General features: G+C 41.0%; 1 protein-coding gene across 1 annotated transcript; it reads left to right on the top strand.

Annotated features, from left to right (window-relative positions):
* The first annotated feature begins 14,039 nt into the window (after positions 1–14,039).
* On the top strand, positions 14,040–18,655 carry PRXL2C (peroxiredoxin like 2C). The gene is made up of 6 exons (XM_054810942.1): positions 14,040–14,326; positions 14,859–14,927; positions 16,434–16,487; positions 16,896–17,001; positions 17,248–17,379; positions 17,985–18,655. The coding sequence occupies exons 1-6, from the start codon at positions 14,144–14,146 to the stop codon at positions 18,110–18,112; spliced, it is 672 nt and encodes a 223-aa protein (XP_054666917.1). The 5' UTR covers positions 14,040–14,143; the 3' UTR covers positions 18,113–18,655.
* The last annotated feature ends 2,498 nt before the right edge of the window (positions 18,656–21,153 follow it).

The raw sequence follows: 21,153 nt of genomic DNA, 5'->3' as shown, positions 1-21,153 counted from the left end.
TAACAGTGCAGCTGAGGGCAGATTTGGCCCAGCTTGTTCAGTGGCCACTAGGGCCCACGATACACATGCAACGATGCACAGATGTGCAGTGAAGTTTGAAAAACATGTTCTGTCTTTTTTCGAAGTGTGTACAATGAATATTAAACAACCCCCTGAAGTTCACATTGCCATTCGCCTAGAATCAGCACTGCAATCCCTATTATACGCTGCACTGTGTGGAATGCTAATGACTATTTAAACTAATTCAGAGCGGATGTGTGAAGAGTCGGGGCAGTGACAGGGATATGGCATATATTAGTGCAAGATTATCCTGTAGCTTTACATACTCCTTTTCTTTCTTCTTTATTTCAAGGACACAAGACATTTTTTTCCAAATTGGACTATTTTTGATAGCCTTGGAGGACGGAAAATGAGATTTCCACATCCAAATGGTTAAGATACCCACAGGCCAATTTTGATTTAGGAAAAAGGAAAAGCTGCCAAGTACCAGAATACCATGTCAAAGGGTGGGTGATCAATTGAATCGTAAAGGAAATGGATAGGAAGTTTCATTAAAAGTGTGGTAGATGGAAATTCCCTGTAAGCCACAATTCTTTGTAACCTCATACTTGCATTCTAAATATGTTTGCATTAGATTTCAAAGTGTTACAGCACTAAAGTATCAGGAAGCTTTTGCTAGAATACAGCAATCAGGTGACGTGACAGCCAATTATTTACATAACTACAAAGGCTGTATACACAACAACATACAATCCTCATTAGCATATCTCAATTTTCCCTTCCATTTTCTGAAAAATACCACAGCTAATGCATCAATCAGCAGTAGAGTCAGAGGACTTAACTTTCTGGAGTTCACTACAGCTTCCACTTATCAACTCAAAAGTGGGTTGGAGTCTTTTTAAATTGTTTTTCTGACGGGGTTGCTGGTGGCTTGAAAGAACCAGCATTCAGTTAGTATTCATCTTAGGCTATGGTAAACTACAGTTAATAGGATCTACTCTGTTCTGGTTTTGTGTCTCTATGCTCTCAGAGGGCGTCTTCCCCAAATCATCACTTCAGTAAATCCCAAGGTCATTATTGGGCAAATATCTGTTCTGAGGAATGTTTCCTTGAAGAGGCAGTCACAACATAAATTTCATTTTTGTTGCACAAAACTGAACTGTGGGTTCTCTGACAAATATATTGCACAAAAACATCAGCACGTGAAATACAATTAACTAAGCAAGTAGACAACAACTGAGTATCCAGATGAACTTGTCTCAGAGTAAGTTCTGCTCTGCCTGAAGGAGAAGCCAGGACCTTTAAGAAGCTGTAATACTTTTGTCTTCTTAAACTTGGGGACAGTCCTAGATTTTAGATGCTCTAAAATACCTTAACACCATGATATTAGATATAACTCTGTGGTTTAACTTGAGATACATGAAATAGAGCACACTGTATTTCTCCAGAGGAAGTTCTTGGCTAGAAATGTGTATACCACTCCACATTTTTATATTACATTCTCGACTTGGCTGATCAGACCTCTTCCTTACTTTCTTCTTCTTCTGCAGTGGCAGGGAAACTGGCTGCAATATGAACTGTGCTTTTCCTAGGACAGAGAGAGCAAAAACTGTTGCTGCTCTGGCTTGGCAAAATGTTCCTAAGGTGGGAGGGACGGAGACAGGCTGTTCAGTATCCTGCTGGATGCTTGCGCAATGGTTAGAAACAATGTAATACAGAAAAAAAACCAAAACCAAAACCAAAACCAAACCCAACACACACACACAAGGTCATTCAAATCCTTAAAAACAACGTCAGATTGTTATCTAGCTGTCCTTGATGTTCTTTGCTCAGTTTATAGCATCCTTTTACCTAATTAAAACAGTAGGGAGTTTTGTTAATTTTTGAGTAGATGCATAACCTACTTCTTTACTCCCCTGTATAAATAACTTTAAGGCCAAAGAGCCTCTTTTAAAGATTCATTCTTTCAAGCTGCAATTCTGGGGATAAATTCCGAGCACAGAAAATATCCCAAGAAAGGCTTGTGTTTCTTGCACAAAACTCACACCAAACACATTCCAGCATGATTTGGTTTTATCAGCATTTTAGCAAACCAAAATATGCAGCTAAAGAGCAAAATAAAGATGAGAGGGGGGGGGGAAAGAAAATTTATCATGAAAATCTAAATATTGGAAAAGAGAAAAGAAAATTGAGAATAAAAAACCCCAGAAGATCCAGCCTTTTGCTGAAGCCACATCTTAAAAATAAGCCTACACAATGTTAGTGACAGCCTGATTGACATCACAACATCTGAGCAACGCTGGGCTATGCTTTCAGGACACCAAGTGGTTAATCTGTAAAGGTGCATTCTGCTGATTTCTTGAACATGCTCCTCTGCATTCAAAAGGCTGTTAAAATGAAGTTGTTCTCAAAGGTGCTTATAAAGACAATCCTCCTTAGCCCACCTTGATTGTTTTGGGTTTTTTTTTTTCACTCCAGCACCTTTCCTTTTCAAATGAATTTTCATTTATTCATATTCAAAATAGCATTCAATTTGGAAATCAGGTTAAGTATTTTAAAAGATCCCATCTAAAAGAAACCTTACCCACATTCTGTGGAGACTACTAAACACGTACACAATATATTTTAGGAGCTCACAAACAATAAAAGGGCCTCAACAGGAGTTACAACCAAGTCTGACATGGAACAGACTTGTCCCCCTCCCGTACTGCTATCACAGAAGCTAGTCAGAAAACAAATCATACCAGCCAAGAAGAACAGAAACACAAATGCAGCAGCATTGTCATTTTGTTGAGACCAATTGTTTCTCAAAGTTAATGATTATTGGGACCCAGATGTCTTCAGACTCCCTCAACAGTAAAAAATCTGCTCCTATTGACGAACTGTGATCAGCATTCAGGAAAAAAAATAATCCCATTTTCCTTTTAAATTTCTGTGTCTAATTAACAATTAAAATGAGTACAATTATGTTTATTTCTGTTTCCTGTAAGGCAGTCATTACCACAATTTCTACACATTTTCAAGTCTTTAGGACATTCAATTCCCCTTCACAGGGCACCCTGCTCTCTGTGTCCCTAGTGGACATTTAAGCCAAGTATGTCCAAATTCTCATTTATTTGCTGATTTCTTTCATTCCTGACCTTTTTATTAATATAATTCTGTCTGCAGTAACACAGAAAATATTTTCCTAGCAGGTAAGCATTGCAAATTGCAGTTTAAACTAATTTTTATTTCATCCATTAGCTCCCTCCGCAGTCAGGTGACCTCCTCCAAGAACCTTCCCCATCTGTCCAGAGCTTTCTAACTACATGGTTCCTGAGAGCATGGCTTTTGCATCAAGCTGCAAATGAATAAAAATAGATTAAGGGCTCTTGAATGGATACTAGAAGTCAAATAAGAGACTGGAGGATCCTGGGGGCTATAGCAACCTGCTGGTAGTGTATTTTTAATGCAAAATTAACTGCAGCATTTACACCAGGTAAAGCTAGTGCCTACCACAAGCGTCAGATGTAAATTACTACAGCAATCTTTGCTGAGCTCATGATCACGGGGATGGATTGTTGTCAGTAGTTTCTTGTGATAAAGAATTAACAATTTTTGCCCAGCAAACTAGACATGAAAGAAAGCATATCCTCAGTCTTCATACTAACTCAGAGCTTTGCGAGACTCATCTTTGGTAATTGAAGGCAGATACCTTCAAAGAAAGTCAGTGTTGTGACAAAACATTAACACATTTAATTTCTGAATAGCCTCACTTTCAATTCCGTTTGCTTTAATTTTTGCTCCTCAGGTTTCAACTGTTACGTCCAGTGGACAATGACATCCTTGATGAGTAGCCATTTTCAAAAGAGACTTTGCTACTAACAAACAAGAAGTGCAATTGATTTCTATTTCAGTTTTAAGTATTTCATAGGTATCAAGTAACACCACACAACCACAGGATAAACGAACCAAAAGGCAGCAAAACATTTGCTATTTAGGTAGACCCTGAACGACCTTGGGACGTTTTGGGAGCCCACTCAGTAAGAGTTTATCTTACGAGGGCACAGCACGCTATGCCGAGAGACTGCACTCAGCTGTTATTGGGCACGAATATCAGGTTTTCTGTAGCCAGGGGCTGCAAGGGTGCCCCGCAGGGAGGAATCCATTAGTTGCCTCGTGCAGTCACAGCTGCTTCCAGCTGGCTCTGAAACCAGTGTGCAGCCCATATCACATACCAGAACTTCAACCAACCACATGCTGCCTCTGTTCAGATGTGTTTAAAAAAGAGTGGCAGCTGCTAGGAGAGGAGAAACAGAGCAGACATGGATGGGGACATCGCTGAGGGCACAGATGGAGATGTGCTTTTCAGAGATGCTCCATGCCAGAGGAGGAGCACCTCTGAAGGGACTGGAGCCCACAGTGGGGATGCCCGGAAGGGACTGTGGCCCACGAGTGACACACACTAGGGCAGGGACACCCCTGAGGGGCTACAGCCCATGGATGATCGCCACCAGGACAGGGATATTCCTAAAGGGACTGTGGCTCATGGAGAGTATATGCCAGGCCAGGAACTCCCCCAAAGGGACTGTGACTCAGGCATAAACCACATTGGAGCAGAGGAAAGCAAGTAAGAAGAAAAGATTGGCAGAAAGGAAACATTGTATGTACAACCCCAACCCCAGTCCCCCAGATTGTGGCTGTTTAGCTTATGGCACCACCTCAGCCGGTCCGCAGTGGAATCCCACCGGCTCAGGATGCACTTACAAGGTTCAGTGAAGGAAGAGACTCACAGGACCTGCAACTGAGACGTATTCATGTGAGGGGTACGTGAGAGGTGGATCCCCACCAGCTCTTCCTGTACACCCAGAGATAATGGATTTGTCTCATTTCTGGCAGTAGAGTTTCAGAAATTCTTGTTTCCTCTAAGTGCTGCTATATAAACTAATCCTCTGAAAGACTATTAAATCTGAAAAATTGTTAAGTGTAACTTATATAAAATGTATGCTGTATGGTTTCTTCTATTTAAGGTAACAAATAACTGCCAAATAGCACCAGGTTTTAGGTAGATAGCAGGCATTAACACTAATGACTCCATAGGTAGTATCCTTACCCCTGAGGTGATATTAAATAATATGCCAGCATAGTGTCAGGCTGAATTGTTGGAAGCACTGACTTTAAGATGCAGTATTAAACCTATATCTGAAGTATTTACAATCCTCAGAGATCTCCACTGCACTGTGAACAAGGTTATCCCTAGAGTTCTGACTAAATCACATTTTTGCAATTGCATTCTGTCAACCTAAATTTCCACAGCATTTTTGTTTAGATACTGTACGCTTCTTTGCCTCTTGTCTTAAACTGCTGTGGATTATTTGTGCATACTTTTAGAACCCCGTATGTTGACAACTGTTTGGAGAGGAAAACACAAGGTCATGCCACAGATTCAATGGGAAAAGTGCTTTTATTTCACTCGCACTTGAGAAGAGTGGTACAATCACATTACCCCCTTCAAGCACAGGTCACGCGCTGTTAATTTGAAAGGGGATAGGTTAAACAATGCAGCATTTACAGGAAGCATTAGAAAGAAGTAGCCAGTGGTAACTTCAATACTGCCAGCTTCAGGTAAAGGTAGGTCTTGATCCAGAATCTTTTCCAGGTTGGCACATTTGGGGATGTTTTTAAGCTGAATTTTAATTTTAAGTTATGTGAGTCCTATTTTCAAGCTTCTGATGGTTACAGAAGCAGAACTAGTAACTTTTTTAGTGAAATTTTTGTGATTTCAGGTTGACAGTTGTCATTCAAATAGTCAGGAGAACTACTAACAGAGACTTCTGTACTCATGATATACTACTTTCTCATTCCCTCCATCTTTTACAAGCCTTTCAGTGCAAGTTCTAGTATATCCTGCAAAAACGTAGGACCAAATTTTGTAGCACACTACGGTTAGAAGTAAACCACTGTCTAGATCCCACAAATGCCTCAACAATGCACAGAAGGAGATGGTGCACCCAAAAAAATGGGATTTTTACACCCACAAAAGACAGCTTTTCCCCTTTTCGTGGGAAAACTCTTACTAGGACTCGAACTCTTTAGAACTTAAGGAATGTATGACCTCTTTTTTTTTTTTGGATTATAATACTTAAATGTGTGTGGAAAACTGCAGACAGACAGTATCACCCTCTTTGTGCAAAGACTTGTCTGTCCATCATTGGGCATAGCACGCCAACTGTTGACTTCCTGTTCTTCATGTGTTTTTCTGGAACTGGAATCCAGTAAATAACTTACTCTAGAAGATTACTGTCAATTTTCTTCAAAGAAAGCAGTCCTCTTAGTTCAATTTCAAATGCAATAAAATATCTAAGTGACATCAACGATAACAATAAAAGACCAGAAATTTTTATCACCTAGAAAGCTAAAATAGTACCACACTAAAAGACTTCTCACAGCTTGTCCACAGTATGAGGTATAGATATTCTGAACAACTTCATGTTTTTACATGCCTTTTCCTGCAGAATTATTCTGATTTAGTCTCATTATTTGAAAGTTATGTCAGATAAGCAGAGTTCAAATAAGCACATCCACAAGGGGAGTTACTCAGCAATAGCTACAGAAATTAAATTTACATCTACTTTAATCAGTATTAACTTTCATGTATGAACAAACTCCTTATTACGTTGTTGGAAACAGAGGCTGAATTACAATGATCTAGTTAGAATATAGCTGCACAGATATACAAGGAAAAATAATTAGAAGTATGATTTTTAAAACTATCTTATTAAAGCTTTTATTCAAAAGTCACTGCCATAAGGACACAGAGGCACAGGCCACAGAAAAAGCATTCCAAAGTATCTACACACACACCCCGCCCATGTGAAAAATGGATTACAGAGAAAAAAATAATTACACATCCACCTCCCAAGTGGACCATACTTCCTGAAAAAGAGACTTTTAGAGTAGAATAAATATGCCCACAGACTAAGCCAATCAAAAGCTATTTTGTACATTTGACTACATAAATAAATACACACATACATACATACATAATCCCTGCTTAGACTCATATGCCTTAGCTATTAGTAGTCTACTAAGCAGTAGAAGGGAAGTAGGATGGGATCCACAACGATCACCCAAACAATTCTGATTATTTTTTTTCTGTCTTATGGTATTTCCATTTAAAAGAAGCAGCAGTAGTTATAACCGCTTAGAAAGGGACACACAAATTAGATTAGCAAGAAGTGATTCCTGCTGGCATGGCAATTCCAGATGCTGTGCTGATCCCACTTGGACTGTCAGACAGATTTCTTCACTCATCTGGTATTTCCAAACAACAACTATTGCTTCTTTAAAGAAATTCCCTTTGTGGAATTAATGGTAGCAGCAGCATAGAAACAAACATGATTTACAGATTGACTGTTACGATACCTAGCTAATTTATTTGTATGATCAAACCTGTATTGAAGTCACTGGAGTTCTACATCAGGACCTGAGAAACTGTGGCAGGGCCACAGCTTGAATGTTAAAGTGCCTAATAAGAATTTTTAAACAGTGGCCATTGATCACTCTTTCTGGAGAGAGCACAAGAGCAAGTCAATTCAGGCTGAAAAAATAATCATCTGACTCATGTACTATGCAGAAATGGCAGAAACTGCTTTTAACAAATTGTTGATGCATGAAAATCAGCATCAAGGAAACTAAGTTGCAAACATGTTATAGAGGAACAATGAGGAAAATGCAAAAAAACCCCAAACTTTTGAGGAGAATGTAATCAGCCATTTTTCATTCCTTTACCATTCTTTTCTTTTGTTAATTTTTTGTGTGTGTGTACTTTATTCTTCAGCTCTTATGTGCAAAATCTTTGGTTGCAGACAGAAGGATGTTGCACATGCTAACTTATAGCATGAAAGACGACGGTGTAATGGAAAAACAGTACATAAATTGGAATTAATTTAAATAACCTTTCACCAATCTGCAAAGAAAGATAACACTTTTTGTTTACATTTACAGATATTTCAGTTAGAGAAGTTGTGCTGTAGCTGAAATATTAATACATTTTTATTTATGGTTGCTTGTAACTAAAGTATATTTAATGTATTTGTATCATCCCCTTTTCTTCCATTCTTCATTGTTACTGCTGGCTTTATGCATAAACAAATGAGTGCATTAGAAATGTATGTACAAAAAGAATTGAAAATAGCAATTGAAAAATAAGGAAAGAATAAATAGTTTCACTGAGAAGTAAAAATCTTCTGAAGCAGACTGACATCTTTGTTGAAGCAAATAACATAATTATGATGCAGACAGCAGGAAGAAAAACAGCTTTCTTGTTTAAACACTGGAAGATACAGCAGGGGCCAGAATCCTGAGCCCTAGGCCAAGGATCAGCTCTCACAGCACCAAGTGCAGGATTCACGCTGACATCCACACAAACTCCAGAGCCAAGAGGCTTTCAGGGCTGGCCCCTCCGCCTCAGCTCTGGCATGAGTTTTACTGGCTGTGGTGGAAGTTTTCGTCGTTAACAAACCAAACACATTATTTCCACTGGAGAGGATTTTAAAGGCCGTCTTAGGAGAGGCAGCTGCAAAGTCGTGATCTCTGAAGTTCCTGACAGAAGATTCACATAATGGCCATTAGACGCTTCACCTTTGGACGCCTTTTTCTTATTTAAATAATTTCTTCAGAAAAGGCCTTACTAAATGAAACCTGTGGCTTATTTCACCCGAGTGTGGCAGAGACATCGTCTCAGTCAGACACACAATAATAAGAGATAATTAGGCAACACATTTTAGCCATTTTGAAAGGGAGGAGAGTGGACACGGGCCGTGGATTTGTAGTCCTCAGGATATGAGCACTCAGTCAAGTTTAAGTGCTTGCAAAAAAAATCAAATCTACCTCTATATGTGAATTGGCCTGTGCTCCTAATTGATCCCTCTAGCAAAGAGGCTCAAGAGATATTTCTGATGTTAAAGTGATGCTACTCTTAATTATATACCAGGAAATAAATGAGATGTTTCAAGTGTGTGCTATAATTAGCTCAAGTTATTAGCCTCCGGCAAATATATTATCCCATCCACTGGCCTCGAGAAGGGAATTCCTAACTGTAGCTAAATGTCAACATTGCCGTATGTAAAAGAGCCATCTGAACTGAATCCACAGCTAAGTACACACCCAGCTCTCTATGAACACAGAAAACAGAAATAGAAGCTGGGAACTACAACCTTCTTACAGTATGCTTTTCCTGCATAGGCAAAAACCAGTAGAATACTGTGGGGGGAAAAAAAAAAGTTTTAGATTGTTCTGCTGGAGGTAAAAAAAGGAACAGTATCTAAAGGTTTCAAGAAAGTTTTTGTTTACCTTGTAAGACACCAATGCAAGAGTCTTAAATAACAAGGCTTAATTTGACATGAACACTCCATGAGATCACCTCCACTTTTCTTCATATTCTTCATCTCTTAATCCTCTGATCTAGTTTACACTATAATTTAAACACTAAAGATAATTAGCTTACATTCTAAGAGTCTTATTGCTAACAAGATAGAAGACGAGTCTGTTTGGCCAGTTGGGATTGTAGCATATGCTTTTTGACTGTGTCTCATCTGTTTAAGTACTGATTTCTTCAGGTGAGAGACTTGCTTCCTCTTAGTTCTTTAAAGAAAGATTCAAACAAGTGGCACTTAGAGCAACTAAACAGCATCTTCACATGAAAATTACTATTCTTGACATATAGATGGTCATCTCTTGTTTTTCATTTGCAGCACAGAGTAGGTAGCTGCAAAACAGAAATAGATCAAATACAGAGAGCTCTTACTAAATGCATTAAAGGCTCTCTTTGTGCCTTGAGGCTGTATTAAACAAACTGTGGGAATTTCACTTAATATTTTTACATTTTGTTGTGTAGTAAAGTTTGTAATTACTGCTCTCTCTGTAGGGTTTGTATTACAAACCTAAATATCCCAAACAGAAAATTTTTCTCTCCATATGTCAGTATGATCACTACACTATTAGAGTAGATTTTCAATTACATTCACATTATTTGTGTTGTGAAAAAAGTTAATCAGTATGCAACACATACTGATGCTGCAAACAGACTTACAAAGTCCTTAGCCCTGTAAATCATCTTGAATAATTTTTAAAAGGCATGAAAAAGCAAAGTGCAAGACTTAGGCAAGTTTTGAAACTGTAATATCTCCTCCCTCAGCAAAAAAACCAGAAAGTAAAACTAAAGAGAAACCACATCAGGAGATAGAGAGCACACACCAGGTAGAAAAAAAGGAGATGAAGCCAGCATTTGCAACAACAATGTCAAGGCTGCAAATGATTCCCCTCGCTGATCAGAAGAATCAGTCCCATGGGCCTATGCCAAGAAGTCTAGTGTACCCCAGGGTATATCCTGACACTAAGGAAACAATGAAGGACAGCCATAAAGGAAAAAATCCTCTTATCTACAGGACAGTACACATTTTACTGCTTTTTAATTACAACAGTTTAAAAACAACTAATTCTTAGCTAGCATTTAGCATGATGTTTTTATTCTGGAACTGTAAACACTAATTTATTTTTTAGCTGATAAGCAATAACCATGTTATTTCTAGCTAAATAATACTTAGATAAACAAGAATAACAAATATACTTGTGCTAAATAAACAATACATCTTGCAGTAAATTGATAATGACATGTTGCTTTACAAATACACACCACATACTGTAGACAGTGTTTATGCTATTGATATAGGTCATACCTCTCTTGTCGGATATTTTGTTCAGCTGTTGTAAAGAAAGGAATTCAGGTTGCATAATTACAGCTGGTATTTTGTTTCACTAGTCAATACAGAACAAATAAATTATTCCACATCTGTGTGTAATTATTTTTTTCCTCTTGAAATGGTAGGAATCTGAATTTGCTATCCACAGCATAAAGTAACCCAACCTTTGGTTAATTAAATATTAGCTAAGTTTCTCTTTACAACTGTAAATTGCACTGCAGTGAAGTGACTTGCATCTTGAATGTTACATCGTGATTAACAATGCCAATGTACTAATTGATTCTCCTGGAAAAAACACCACTCTGATGGCTGTTTTTTAAGTTATCAACATTTCTATATTTAAGAACTATAAAGAAAAGAGAAGGGAAAGAAGAGGAAGTTTCCCTAACCACACCTCACACTGAAGAATTTTATGGTTTTAGTAGACTGCACTCTTAGACAGTCAGTACTGTCCAGAATATCAGCAGATATGGAGTCTTTCTTCCCATCTAAGTCAGTGGAACTTTTATCTGTATTTTTGTTAAGCATACATAAATGAAAGGTTTTTGTTAAGCACACATAAATGAAAGCTTCAGCTTTCAAAAGTGACTGCTAATTTTCAGTGTTTCCTCTTTCAGAGGACATGCCAATGCTCAACCACCTCTGTTCTTTCTCCATAAAACTGGAGGTGACAGCAATTTATATTTGTATTCTAGTAATACTTAAGACTCTCCATGAAAAATCAGAAATACGCTGTTTGAGGGGCTTTAGGGAATGCTTTGGTGAATATCCTTGGAAGAAAGTTGCTATTCCTCAATTGTATACTGCTGAAACCAGGTGTTAAGGATATGCTTCTTCAGCTAGTTTAAGGAGGCCAAATAGCATAAATTAGCGAGGTCTGCAGCAGAGGCAGTCTTGAGTGGCTTAGTAGGAATGTTTACCAGCTCTCCCAGGCAGGCTGGGCTCCTCAAAGATTTCATTTCAAATCAAGCTCTCTGGATTCTAGGTGCAAGGTCATGTATACAGTCTGAGCTGGGACAGTGTCCTTTAGGTTCATGACACCACTCTGCCCAACTCTTCTCATCAGCAGGCTCATCCCTATCTGTGCTCCCGCTGTGGCAGCAGATCCCCTGTAGTGGTACGACTGCTGCAGGCTCTGATTTTCAGCTGCAATGGCAAGAGCCCTGGTCCAAGCTGTACTGATGATCAAGCTCCCCAGTGCCCTGCCCAACGCGCTCAGTGCTACCCGGGAGGTTTTACTGTAGCTGTAACACAGCACGGTTATGCACCCAGCCTGCCCACTTCGGCCTCAAGATGAAGAGCAAAGCATATCAGAAGTGGCCAGTTCTCCCTGCTTTGCTACATCCTGCAGTAGTCAAGGGTAGGCAGGCCGTTCCCATCATTGCTGCTGAAGGGCCACAGAGCAGTGCTGCACAGCCCAGGTTTGGTTCATGCACTGCTAGTTGAAGAAATATGTCTGACCCCATAATATAAAGGTAACTGTTAGGTGAACAAAGCAGCCTGATAACAACAACAACAGGGAATTAACACTGCCCAAATTCTTAGCTGGCAGAATGTAGGTTTCACAATTTTCAGAAATTCTTTACCAATTTGAGCTCATTGCCTTTTAAATCAAAGTCATTGTGAGGGCAAGACTGAAGTATACTGTCATAGACAAATACACAAGAAGTGCTTTGCTACCATTCAAAGACTGATTTGCTAGCTCAGCAAAATATTATTATTATGATCACAGTTAACCTGGCAAAGTCATAAGCTGGATCCATATAATGAAATAAACTTTCATTACTGAAATAACAAAGCTATACTAGTGGGTGGACGGTGTTACCTGTGTGTTACGTGCTGGAAACTTGTAAGGAACTATCAGCCAGGAATCACTTTCCCTCATGTTGTTATTCATAATGCAGAGGTGACTTGTCTTTGCTGTTAACATGGCACAAAGCACCTTACGTGCTTTGAAGGTCTTTTTGGCAAGTTTTAAAACAGACTAGGGAGGTATCCCAACTGGAGGGCCAACTGTGTTGCATCATCCTGTGTAAATGTCTTACATACAGCTAATTTGACTTTTCAGACGTTGTGACGTTAGAATTTCTTTCGTGGAGTACTGTAAAAGAAATGGTAGAGTGATAGTGGTTCTCAGGTTGAACAGGAGTCAATAAAACTGTGCTGTCACAAAAAGCACAACCACAATGACAGCATGTTTAAGTGGATGTACAGACCTAAGATGTGAAGAAAACCTAACACTTGGCTAAAATACTGTGTCTAGTTTTAGGCACTGAACTTCAGGAATGACTGAAACCATCTAGAAAGTCCAGAGGAAACTACAAAATGTATTCTAGAAATTCTAGAAACTATGACCTATGAGAAGAAAGAATTGTAAAAAAAGAAAAAGAAAGGGATTATTTAGTCTAGGAAACAGAAGATTGAGTTGAAAAGTCGATGCAGTAAGGGGATTAACCTGTTCTATGTGCTCACTCCTGGTAATATAAAAGCAATGGGCTTAACCCAAAATACAGGGGATAAGTTTGAATAACATTAACATTATAGACACTGGGACAGTTTGCCAAGAACTAACATGATCAGAGAGCTTGATAAAGGAGAGTAACTTCTGGAGATCCCCCCGGTCCTGTTCCCTCTGATACTTCTTTTCCTCTGCCCACTAAGAAAAGGAAAGTCCTCTCCTCCCCCTAAGCTGTCAGCTAACACAACAGTCCAAGCAACGAAGATAACTCAACTGCCTAGAGTTATTCTTCTTTTAAGATGATCTGTTCCGTTCACTTATTTGTGCATGCACTCGACACACTCGCACGAGCATTTGCACTGCTCAGCATCCTGTGCTATTCAGCTGACAATATCCCACCAAGTTCTGCTTTTACATGAATAAGGAAACGGCGTCTGTTTGGGGGTTTTGGTTTGGTGGGTTTTTTGGGTTTTCTTCTGATACAGCAGCTCGACGGTTCCTTGAAAACATAATTTTCTAGCTCGCTCACAGTCCTCTGAAACGCTGTGGCACCCTGCAGAGCAAACCCTGACCTTGAGACTGTATAATAATGTCACCGTTTCTCTTGGCACATGATTTCTGGGAGGCTCGGTTTGATTTCGTTATGTTTTCTAGGCACAAATTGCCTGCTGGCTGCCACCGGCGCGCGGCAGCGGATTTCTCTCTCTTTTTACCGAGGGCCCTACGCTCACCGACTCCTCCTTACGCCCGAGCCGCGGAGCGCTGCGCCGCCGACCCCGGCTCTCTTCCAGGAACGGGAAGGAGCCGGTGCCTTCCCGCCCAGCCCCGCCACTTCCTCGCGGTCACAGAACCCCCGAGCTTTCCTCTCCGGCCCCGCCTTTCTCTTCCTGCCCCTTCCGCGGCCGGGCAGGCCGAGGCGGAGGTGGCGGAGGGGGAGCGGGCCATGGCCGGGCCGCCCGCGCCCCCCGTCACGCAGCAGGTCGGCAGCGCGCGGGGCTGCGGGCAGCGGCCGGAGGCGGGGGAGCTGCGGGAGGCCGCCCGCTGCCTGGTGGTGGACGCGGACGGGAGGTGCATCCCCTTCAAGGCCCTGTACGGGGAGCAAAAAGCGATCGTGCTGTTCGTGCGGGTGAGGAGGGAGCGGCTGCCCGGGAGGGTTGGCCCGCCGGCCCGGAGCCCAGAGAGGCGCCTTGCGAGGAGCCCCAGCTCGGCTGCGGAAGGGGCGGGGGAGGGGGAGCGGGGACTTTGCACAAGCTGGGCTGGGGCAGCGAGGAAAGGAAAACGTAACGCGGATCAGTTCTGCCTCTTGAGAACCGCCGTTCTTGGGTAAAATGATGGGGTATTTACCTGAAAGGCAATAATTCTTCAGCCGTGTGTTTAGGGAAACGGGTGTGGTGTTCCCTGATTTCCCAGCTGGGAAGCCAGCTCTCGCATTCCTAAAATATCCAGAGATAGAAATATTAGCAGGGCCCCAAGCCCAGTGTCTTGTTCAGGCTTGGATTAAACCAGGATCCTAATCCAAATTTGGTGACTGCAAAGAACTTTAATCTTTCCCATTCCCAGTTCCTGAGCAAAATGATTTATGCCTGAACTCAGAATCTGATGCTTCATTGCTATGCAATTATGTTTGTTTCTGACACGTCCAACTGGCTATGTTGCAGAATTTTTTATGCTACACTTGTAAGGAGTATGTAGAAGACCTGGCTAAAGTCCCCAAGGCGTTTTTACAAGTAAGTACACTGCCCTTAATGTCTACATGGGGTTGCTGTAGTCGAACAGATTTTTGGTGTCCCGCTGCAGGCTTGCATGAGGCTTAAAGCTTCTAGGAATCAAAAAAGGCTCAGAAGAAAGTTAGCATTTTCATTGTTTGCTACAATAGCCATAATGCATCTGCCTAGGAGACACAGGAAAGGATTTATTGCCCTACATGCTCTGCTGCAGCAGCATTATTTCTCCCTGCCCTGTTAGCTTGGTGCTGTTTTTTCTGCTGCGTTCTGAACGGTTAGACAACATCTGACAGGCATATCTTTTGGTATTAGTAGTGCCCGGGGCAGCTGTCTTCTCCTGACCACAAACTTAACTACTGCCCTTTCCGTTATGCCGGTACAGCTGACTGATGGTTGCGCATGGAACAAAATCAGAAAATTGATCTGGATTAAAAATAGTCTCTTTTTCTGTGGTTATTTGTAAGCTGCATCAGTTGTGTGACCCGTTCTCCAGGCAGCTGCACAAACAGGAGTGACATAGTGACAGAAAGGAGAAATGGAGTGGGCAAGGGTTGCTATGGATGGGTATTTGTTGGGTGGCAGGAGATACCACAGAAAGACAATGATCCCCTGCTAAATCTGGAAGGTCAATCTGTCTCTTCCAGGCTGCTGGTTGAAATTCTGCCATATTTTATTCCCAACAGCAGTATGGCTGATGACAGAGACTCAGCTCTTTCCTAACAGCAAGCCTTAGATGGACTAGGAACTTGGGGACGAAAAGGGGCAATTTCTTTGGCAGCTCCCTTTCTCTGGACAGATTTCTCTAAACTGCTCGATCAGCATTACTCTCAATGACATTTTCTTAATTTGGCTGCTCAGATAAATTTATACAGAGAATCAAAACCATCCATGCTTTTCTTAGTGTGAGTATTCTGTTTGTAGGAGGGTTTCTTTTCATAACAAGCAAAATGATTCTATATGGGACAGGCAAATATTATACCCTAATATTAAACCAACATTATGTTTTATTATCTGTTTTACTGGCATCTAAATGAACTTAAGCTTTGGCCTCTATTTTAGACTCAGGCCTAATGTTGCACCTGCAAAAGACAGCAGCAGGTGCAAGTTTGGTATTTGTAAATTGCAGGTGTAGGTGCACCAATATATGCATGCTGCTTCTTTAGATGCAGCTGCAGCTGAGTGGAAATTTTGAATTTCCGAAATCATAGCAGGTTGCAATTATTGAAAAGATGATGCTAGCAATGCTACAGAAAAATTAAAGTGTACATATCTGTAACTTAAAAGTTATCTTTAAAAATATTTTTTTACTTTATAAATTAATGTAGCTACTAACTGTGGGCAATAGACAAAGGTGCAGGCTCCCAATATGTAAATGAAGTTAATTTCAAATTATTTTAACTCAGTGCACTGTGATCATTAACTCACGACACCAGATTCTGCTAATGCTTTGCAGCCATGCGGAAACACCAAGTTCCTCTTTACAGTTTCAATACCCATGTTCTGTTCTAGGAAGCAAATGTGAGGCTTATAGTTATTGGACAGTCATCTCATCATCACATCAAGGTAAAGAGTCATTAAATACATTGTATCCTCTATTGTGTCTTAACAGTCTGCATTGAGGGGTTTCACTCCGGGTGAAAAGATGGTCATTTGCAACCACAGTATTCTTTTTCATGAAGCAATTCTAATAGCAGTGCATGAATAAAGCAAATAACTAAAACTTTCAGTTTAAAAACCACTGGGGCTTGCTAAGGAAACATCTTTTCTTGACTTCACTGGAAGGTTTGTTTTAGTAAAAGCTTTGGGGCTAAAAATTTTTGGCCTTTAATTTAACATGACAAATCCACAGGTTTCCAAATCAGGGGGTGGGGGCAGCAGGGTGTCAGTATTTTTTCCACTGTTGGTAGATCCTAACTAATTACTGTCTTAACCTTAAAAACATTACTTTTTTTGTATGCATATATTTTGCAGCCCTTTTGCAGTTTAACTGGGTATACACACGAAATGTATGTAGATCCCCAAAGGGAAATTTATAAAACACTTGGCATGAAAAGAGGTGAAGGCAATAACATATCAGGTAAGAATAATTTTCTCACCTTTTTTGGACTTAAACAGAACAAAACAAGAATGCTCTAATAAAATAGTATGGTCGTAACGTAGATAGGAAGGGTGTTGCCCACTAGACCGTCTTTGGTAGGCTGTATTTTGTCAAAACACTGCTAATCAGGAAACTGTAAACTATTCATAGCAGCTGTTTGATTTCATTGCTCTCCTTGTATACTTTTGTATTTCTAGATAATAAGTATTTTGCCATTTTGTTTAGTGCGGAGCCCTCATGTGAAATCAAGCACGCTCCTGGGAAGCATTAGGAGTATGTGGAGAGCAATGACTGGCCCGGCTTTTGATTTCCAAGGAGATCCTGCTCAGCAGGGAGGAGCTTTGATTTTAGGCCCAGGTGAGCTCCTTTCTTTGGTGTGAAAGTTACAGTCTTCTTTCAGCTGTTTGCTTTAACGCTGCCATCTCAGCTGCTGTCGCTGTGGATCCCAAGGAGACAGTCTTGTTGAACTGTGCGATTTTCCCGGCTGAAGGAACCTGAGGAAGTGTCATTGTGCAGTCCCACCTCCCACAGAGGTGGCACAAAGCTGATCACAGTCCTGCAGAAATCGATAGGAGTGCTGATGGAACATCTGCCTTGAAGTTTGGGGTGGGGTTTGACATCATGGTGTTCACCTACATTCTGCTTTCACATTTAATTCTAGGCAATTTTAGTAGAGGAATAATGCATGAAGGGGGGGGGGGCTGCAACATGACAAAGTTATCTCGTCAAATCATTAGGAAACATTACACCACAGCAGATTTAATTCAATTAGATGCCTCAATGTTCCTTGTTTCTATAACTTAAAGTCATTTAAAATGTAGTGTATTGTGCAATCTATAGAGTTAGTACACTTTTGTACAAGAACTAGTAGGAAATCAGAATGCTTCTTTGATTTACTTATGTCTTTGAATAAATAAATATTTTCCTCAGCCATTTACATGTTTATTCTCATTCTGTTTCAGGTAATGAAGTCCACTTTTTGCACCTTGATAAAAACAGGCTGGATCATGTTCCCATTAACACAGTTTTGCAGCTGGCAGGAGTTAAAACAGTAAATTTCACAAACAAACCCCAGATTATTGACATATGACACTGACACAGTATATACATTTTTTTATTTGTGCTCTCCCAGAACAATTCTCCAGCAAATTCCCACCAGCATCAGTACTGCTGTGTCTTTATGGGACATCTGAAACCCTATCTAGAAAATCAGAGCACAGAATAAACTGCCTGGCACTGAAGATGGGCATGAAACTGCTATTTCCATTGCGTATAACATACCAGAAACTAAAACACAACTGAGGCTTACTGCAAAAAATCCTGTAGCTTATTATTTCCTCATCAAACAATCCCGCTAATATATTTTAAAAATCTTTTTTTCAAGACACACTAAAAAAATTGGGTTTGCTCAGGAAGAACTTGGGATTCTTGCCTTCAGCAGATCACACTGGCTTTCAATCCAATACTTCCAAGTGACGTTTTGAAGCTTCCAGCATCATGTGACAATCGTGTATTAAAACACGCTTTGAAAAATCACAGTTTCAAACACTGGGACTTGAACTTATGCCTACGTTTGCATCTGGCACTGGCAGACATTAAGAAACACATTTTATAGTTTTAAATAAATATTTTAAATGTATCATATGTTGTCCGCAGTTCTTTTGCATCATATGAAAAGGTGGGTCTGTGAGACAAGGGAGGGGTCTGTTTTAAACATTACCTCTCATCAGATTGTCAGTTTAGGAGTAGGCCATAGTCAATTACTTGTTTTCCTATGAAGATTTGCAGGATAATGTTATCCCTTGTATGTGTGTACTTTCTATCAGAGCAAAAGGTCTCTGAAAAAATGTCCTTATTTCTGTCCTAGACAACTGAGCTAAGGACAACAGCATTTTGGTTTGCAGTTCTGTCAGATTTTGTATTATCCATTTTTCTTGAAATGTTTATGTTCAGAATTTATTGCTTTCATTAAAGTCGACGTGCCCTCTTTCATCCATGGGCCACTTCTTTTTAGCAATTTTAAAATAAGATTGCCTGAGATTTCGGAGGAGTGTATCTTCCTCTGCAGTTTCTGATCGTTGGCTTTCACTGTAAAACGCTTCTATTCATACATATCTCACCTTTTAAGCTTTAACACTAATGCTATTGTAAAATGGTATTCTGTGAAGAGGTTTGTCCCTGCATCCATTAAGGTCACTGGCAGGCCTAGAGCAAGCTCTGGAGAGCTTTACACCATTAAGAGCATGTGAAATTAAATGCAGTGTTCCTTGACGAAAAATAAAAGGCTTGCTTAAGAAACATAATGATAGTGAGCATTGTAATGCCATTAAAGGTATTATGCTTTAGCACCTTATTAATTACATACACATTTTGATACGGTGCGTTTAGAAGGAGGCTATTATTAATGTAAAAATGCTGTGTTCGATTCCCTGCTTTGACTGCACAGCACTCGGCACAGAGCTAAAAGTAGTCATGTGCAGGCTCCGAGCCCGCGTGCTTTCAGGGTTGGCCTCTGGGACTGGGACCAGCAGCTGGGGCTCACAGGGGAGTAAAGTCTGCTTTTCATGACCACTGCCCCTACATTCATAAATAAGGAGCTGCCCCCTCCCTCCAGGGCTCCTCCAGCTCACCATTATTTTTGAGCATGTCAGAAACTCTGGAATGCAGCTGCCTCTATGTTACTTAAACCACAGCAGCAAGCAAGCTAGAAAACTGGTCTTATGTTTGGAAAACAAAGACAAGGCACACAGAAAACTTCAATTATTTTCAAAGAGAAAAAATGATATCGTTTATTTGTAGTGCTTCCACACTGCTTCATTCACCTGATCATCATTCTCAAAGACGCTGGCTCTAGTTCCACTTTTGTTTTGCAATCACCTCACTTTCGTATTCTTGGTGCTTTTAAAGGAAGTGTTTGGCTAGCTGTTTTTCTGCTTGTTTTGCTTTCAGTAGAATTAAAATCATATACAATAGGAATAATTCTATTGCTGCATTTTAAATACATTAAATAAAGCTAACCATAGCTAAATGAACTGTAGACTCTTTAAAAGGGATTGGAATGAATGAAGTTGTGGTTTGACAGCTCTGCAGGTTGAAGTCATCCACCCTCGCGATGTCAATGACAGGAACCACGCCACCACCTCCGTGTTATCCCAGCAAAACCACTTCTTCAGAAGGATTCACAAAATGCAGACCAATAAAAAGAGGGAAGAAGACAGAGAGGAGGATTCAGTAGAAAAACAATCCTAGTTAGGGCATTGGCCCTGCATTTGTTGCGTGGAGATGGACTGTTGCATCTGGCCACAGCTTGACTTGAGTTCATTGCCACCCTGCGAGGCAATGATTCCCACGTGCATAATGAGTTGGAACAATGATGGTCACAGTCATTCATGGGAGAAATGGTTTTCAAAGTGTCAGCAGAATTTTACATCTGTGGTGTTATTTAGAAAAAGTATTAAAAAAAAAGTTATGTAGTGAAAGGTGGAAACCAGTGGGAGATAATCACTGACCTCATATTCAGCAGATGGCAGAATACTTCAGTAAGGGCTTTTATCATGGCCAATTAGAGGTGAGGAGGGAGCTGCTTTAACTACCAGCTTTACTTACTTCAACACCTACTTAAAACAATGGTGTGTTTTGAAGCATCGTTGTGTCTGAGCAGCAGACTCAGACCCCACTACCTGGAAAACTGCGAAGCCTCAAGAAACGAAACCGAACGGACTCATTTCCAAAAGCGGCGACTTCATGCTAGCGCAACTGTTGCCGGCTCGTCCGTGGGAGCAGACCCACACCGCAGCCGGGGCCCTCGCACCCCCAAGAGCCGCGTTTCGGTCACGCGGGCACCACCACCACCACCTCTCTCTCTGAAGAAGTCCGGCGCCACGTCAGCAGCCCGCACCGCGGCGGGCGAGGCAGGGGCGACGTGCCAAGAGCCCCGCCAGCAGGCTCGAAGCAGCGGCGATGGCCGGGCTATGCCCGGCCGCGCTTCCCCAGCCCACCTGTTACAGCGGCCACTATGACATCACCGTCCCCACCGCTCCGCGCTGGTGACGCCACACCGTGCTGACCCAATCAGAGGAGGCGGGGGGGGGGGGGCGGGAGTGCCGGGAGGTGGCCGCGAGCTGCCGCCGG

The sequence above is a fragment of the Grus americana genome, chromosome Z (genome assembly GCF_028858705.1).
Source record: "Grus americana isolate bGruAme1 chromosome Z, bGruAme1.mat, whole genome shotgun sequence".
Taxonomy (NCBI): Eukaryota; Metazoa; Chordata; class Aves; order Gruiformes; family Gruidae; genus Grus; species Grus americana.
This window is presented reverse-complemented; position numbering and strand designations above follow the sequence as displayed.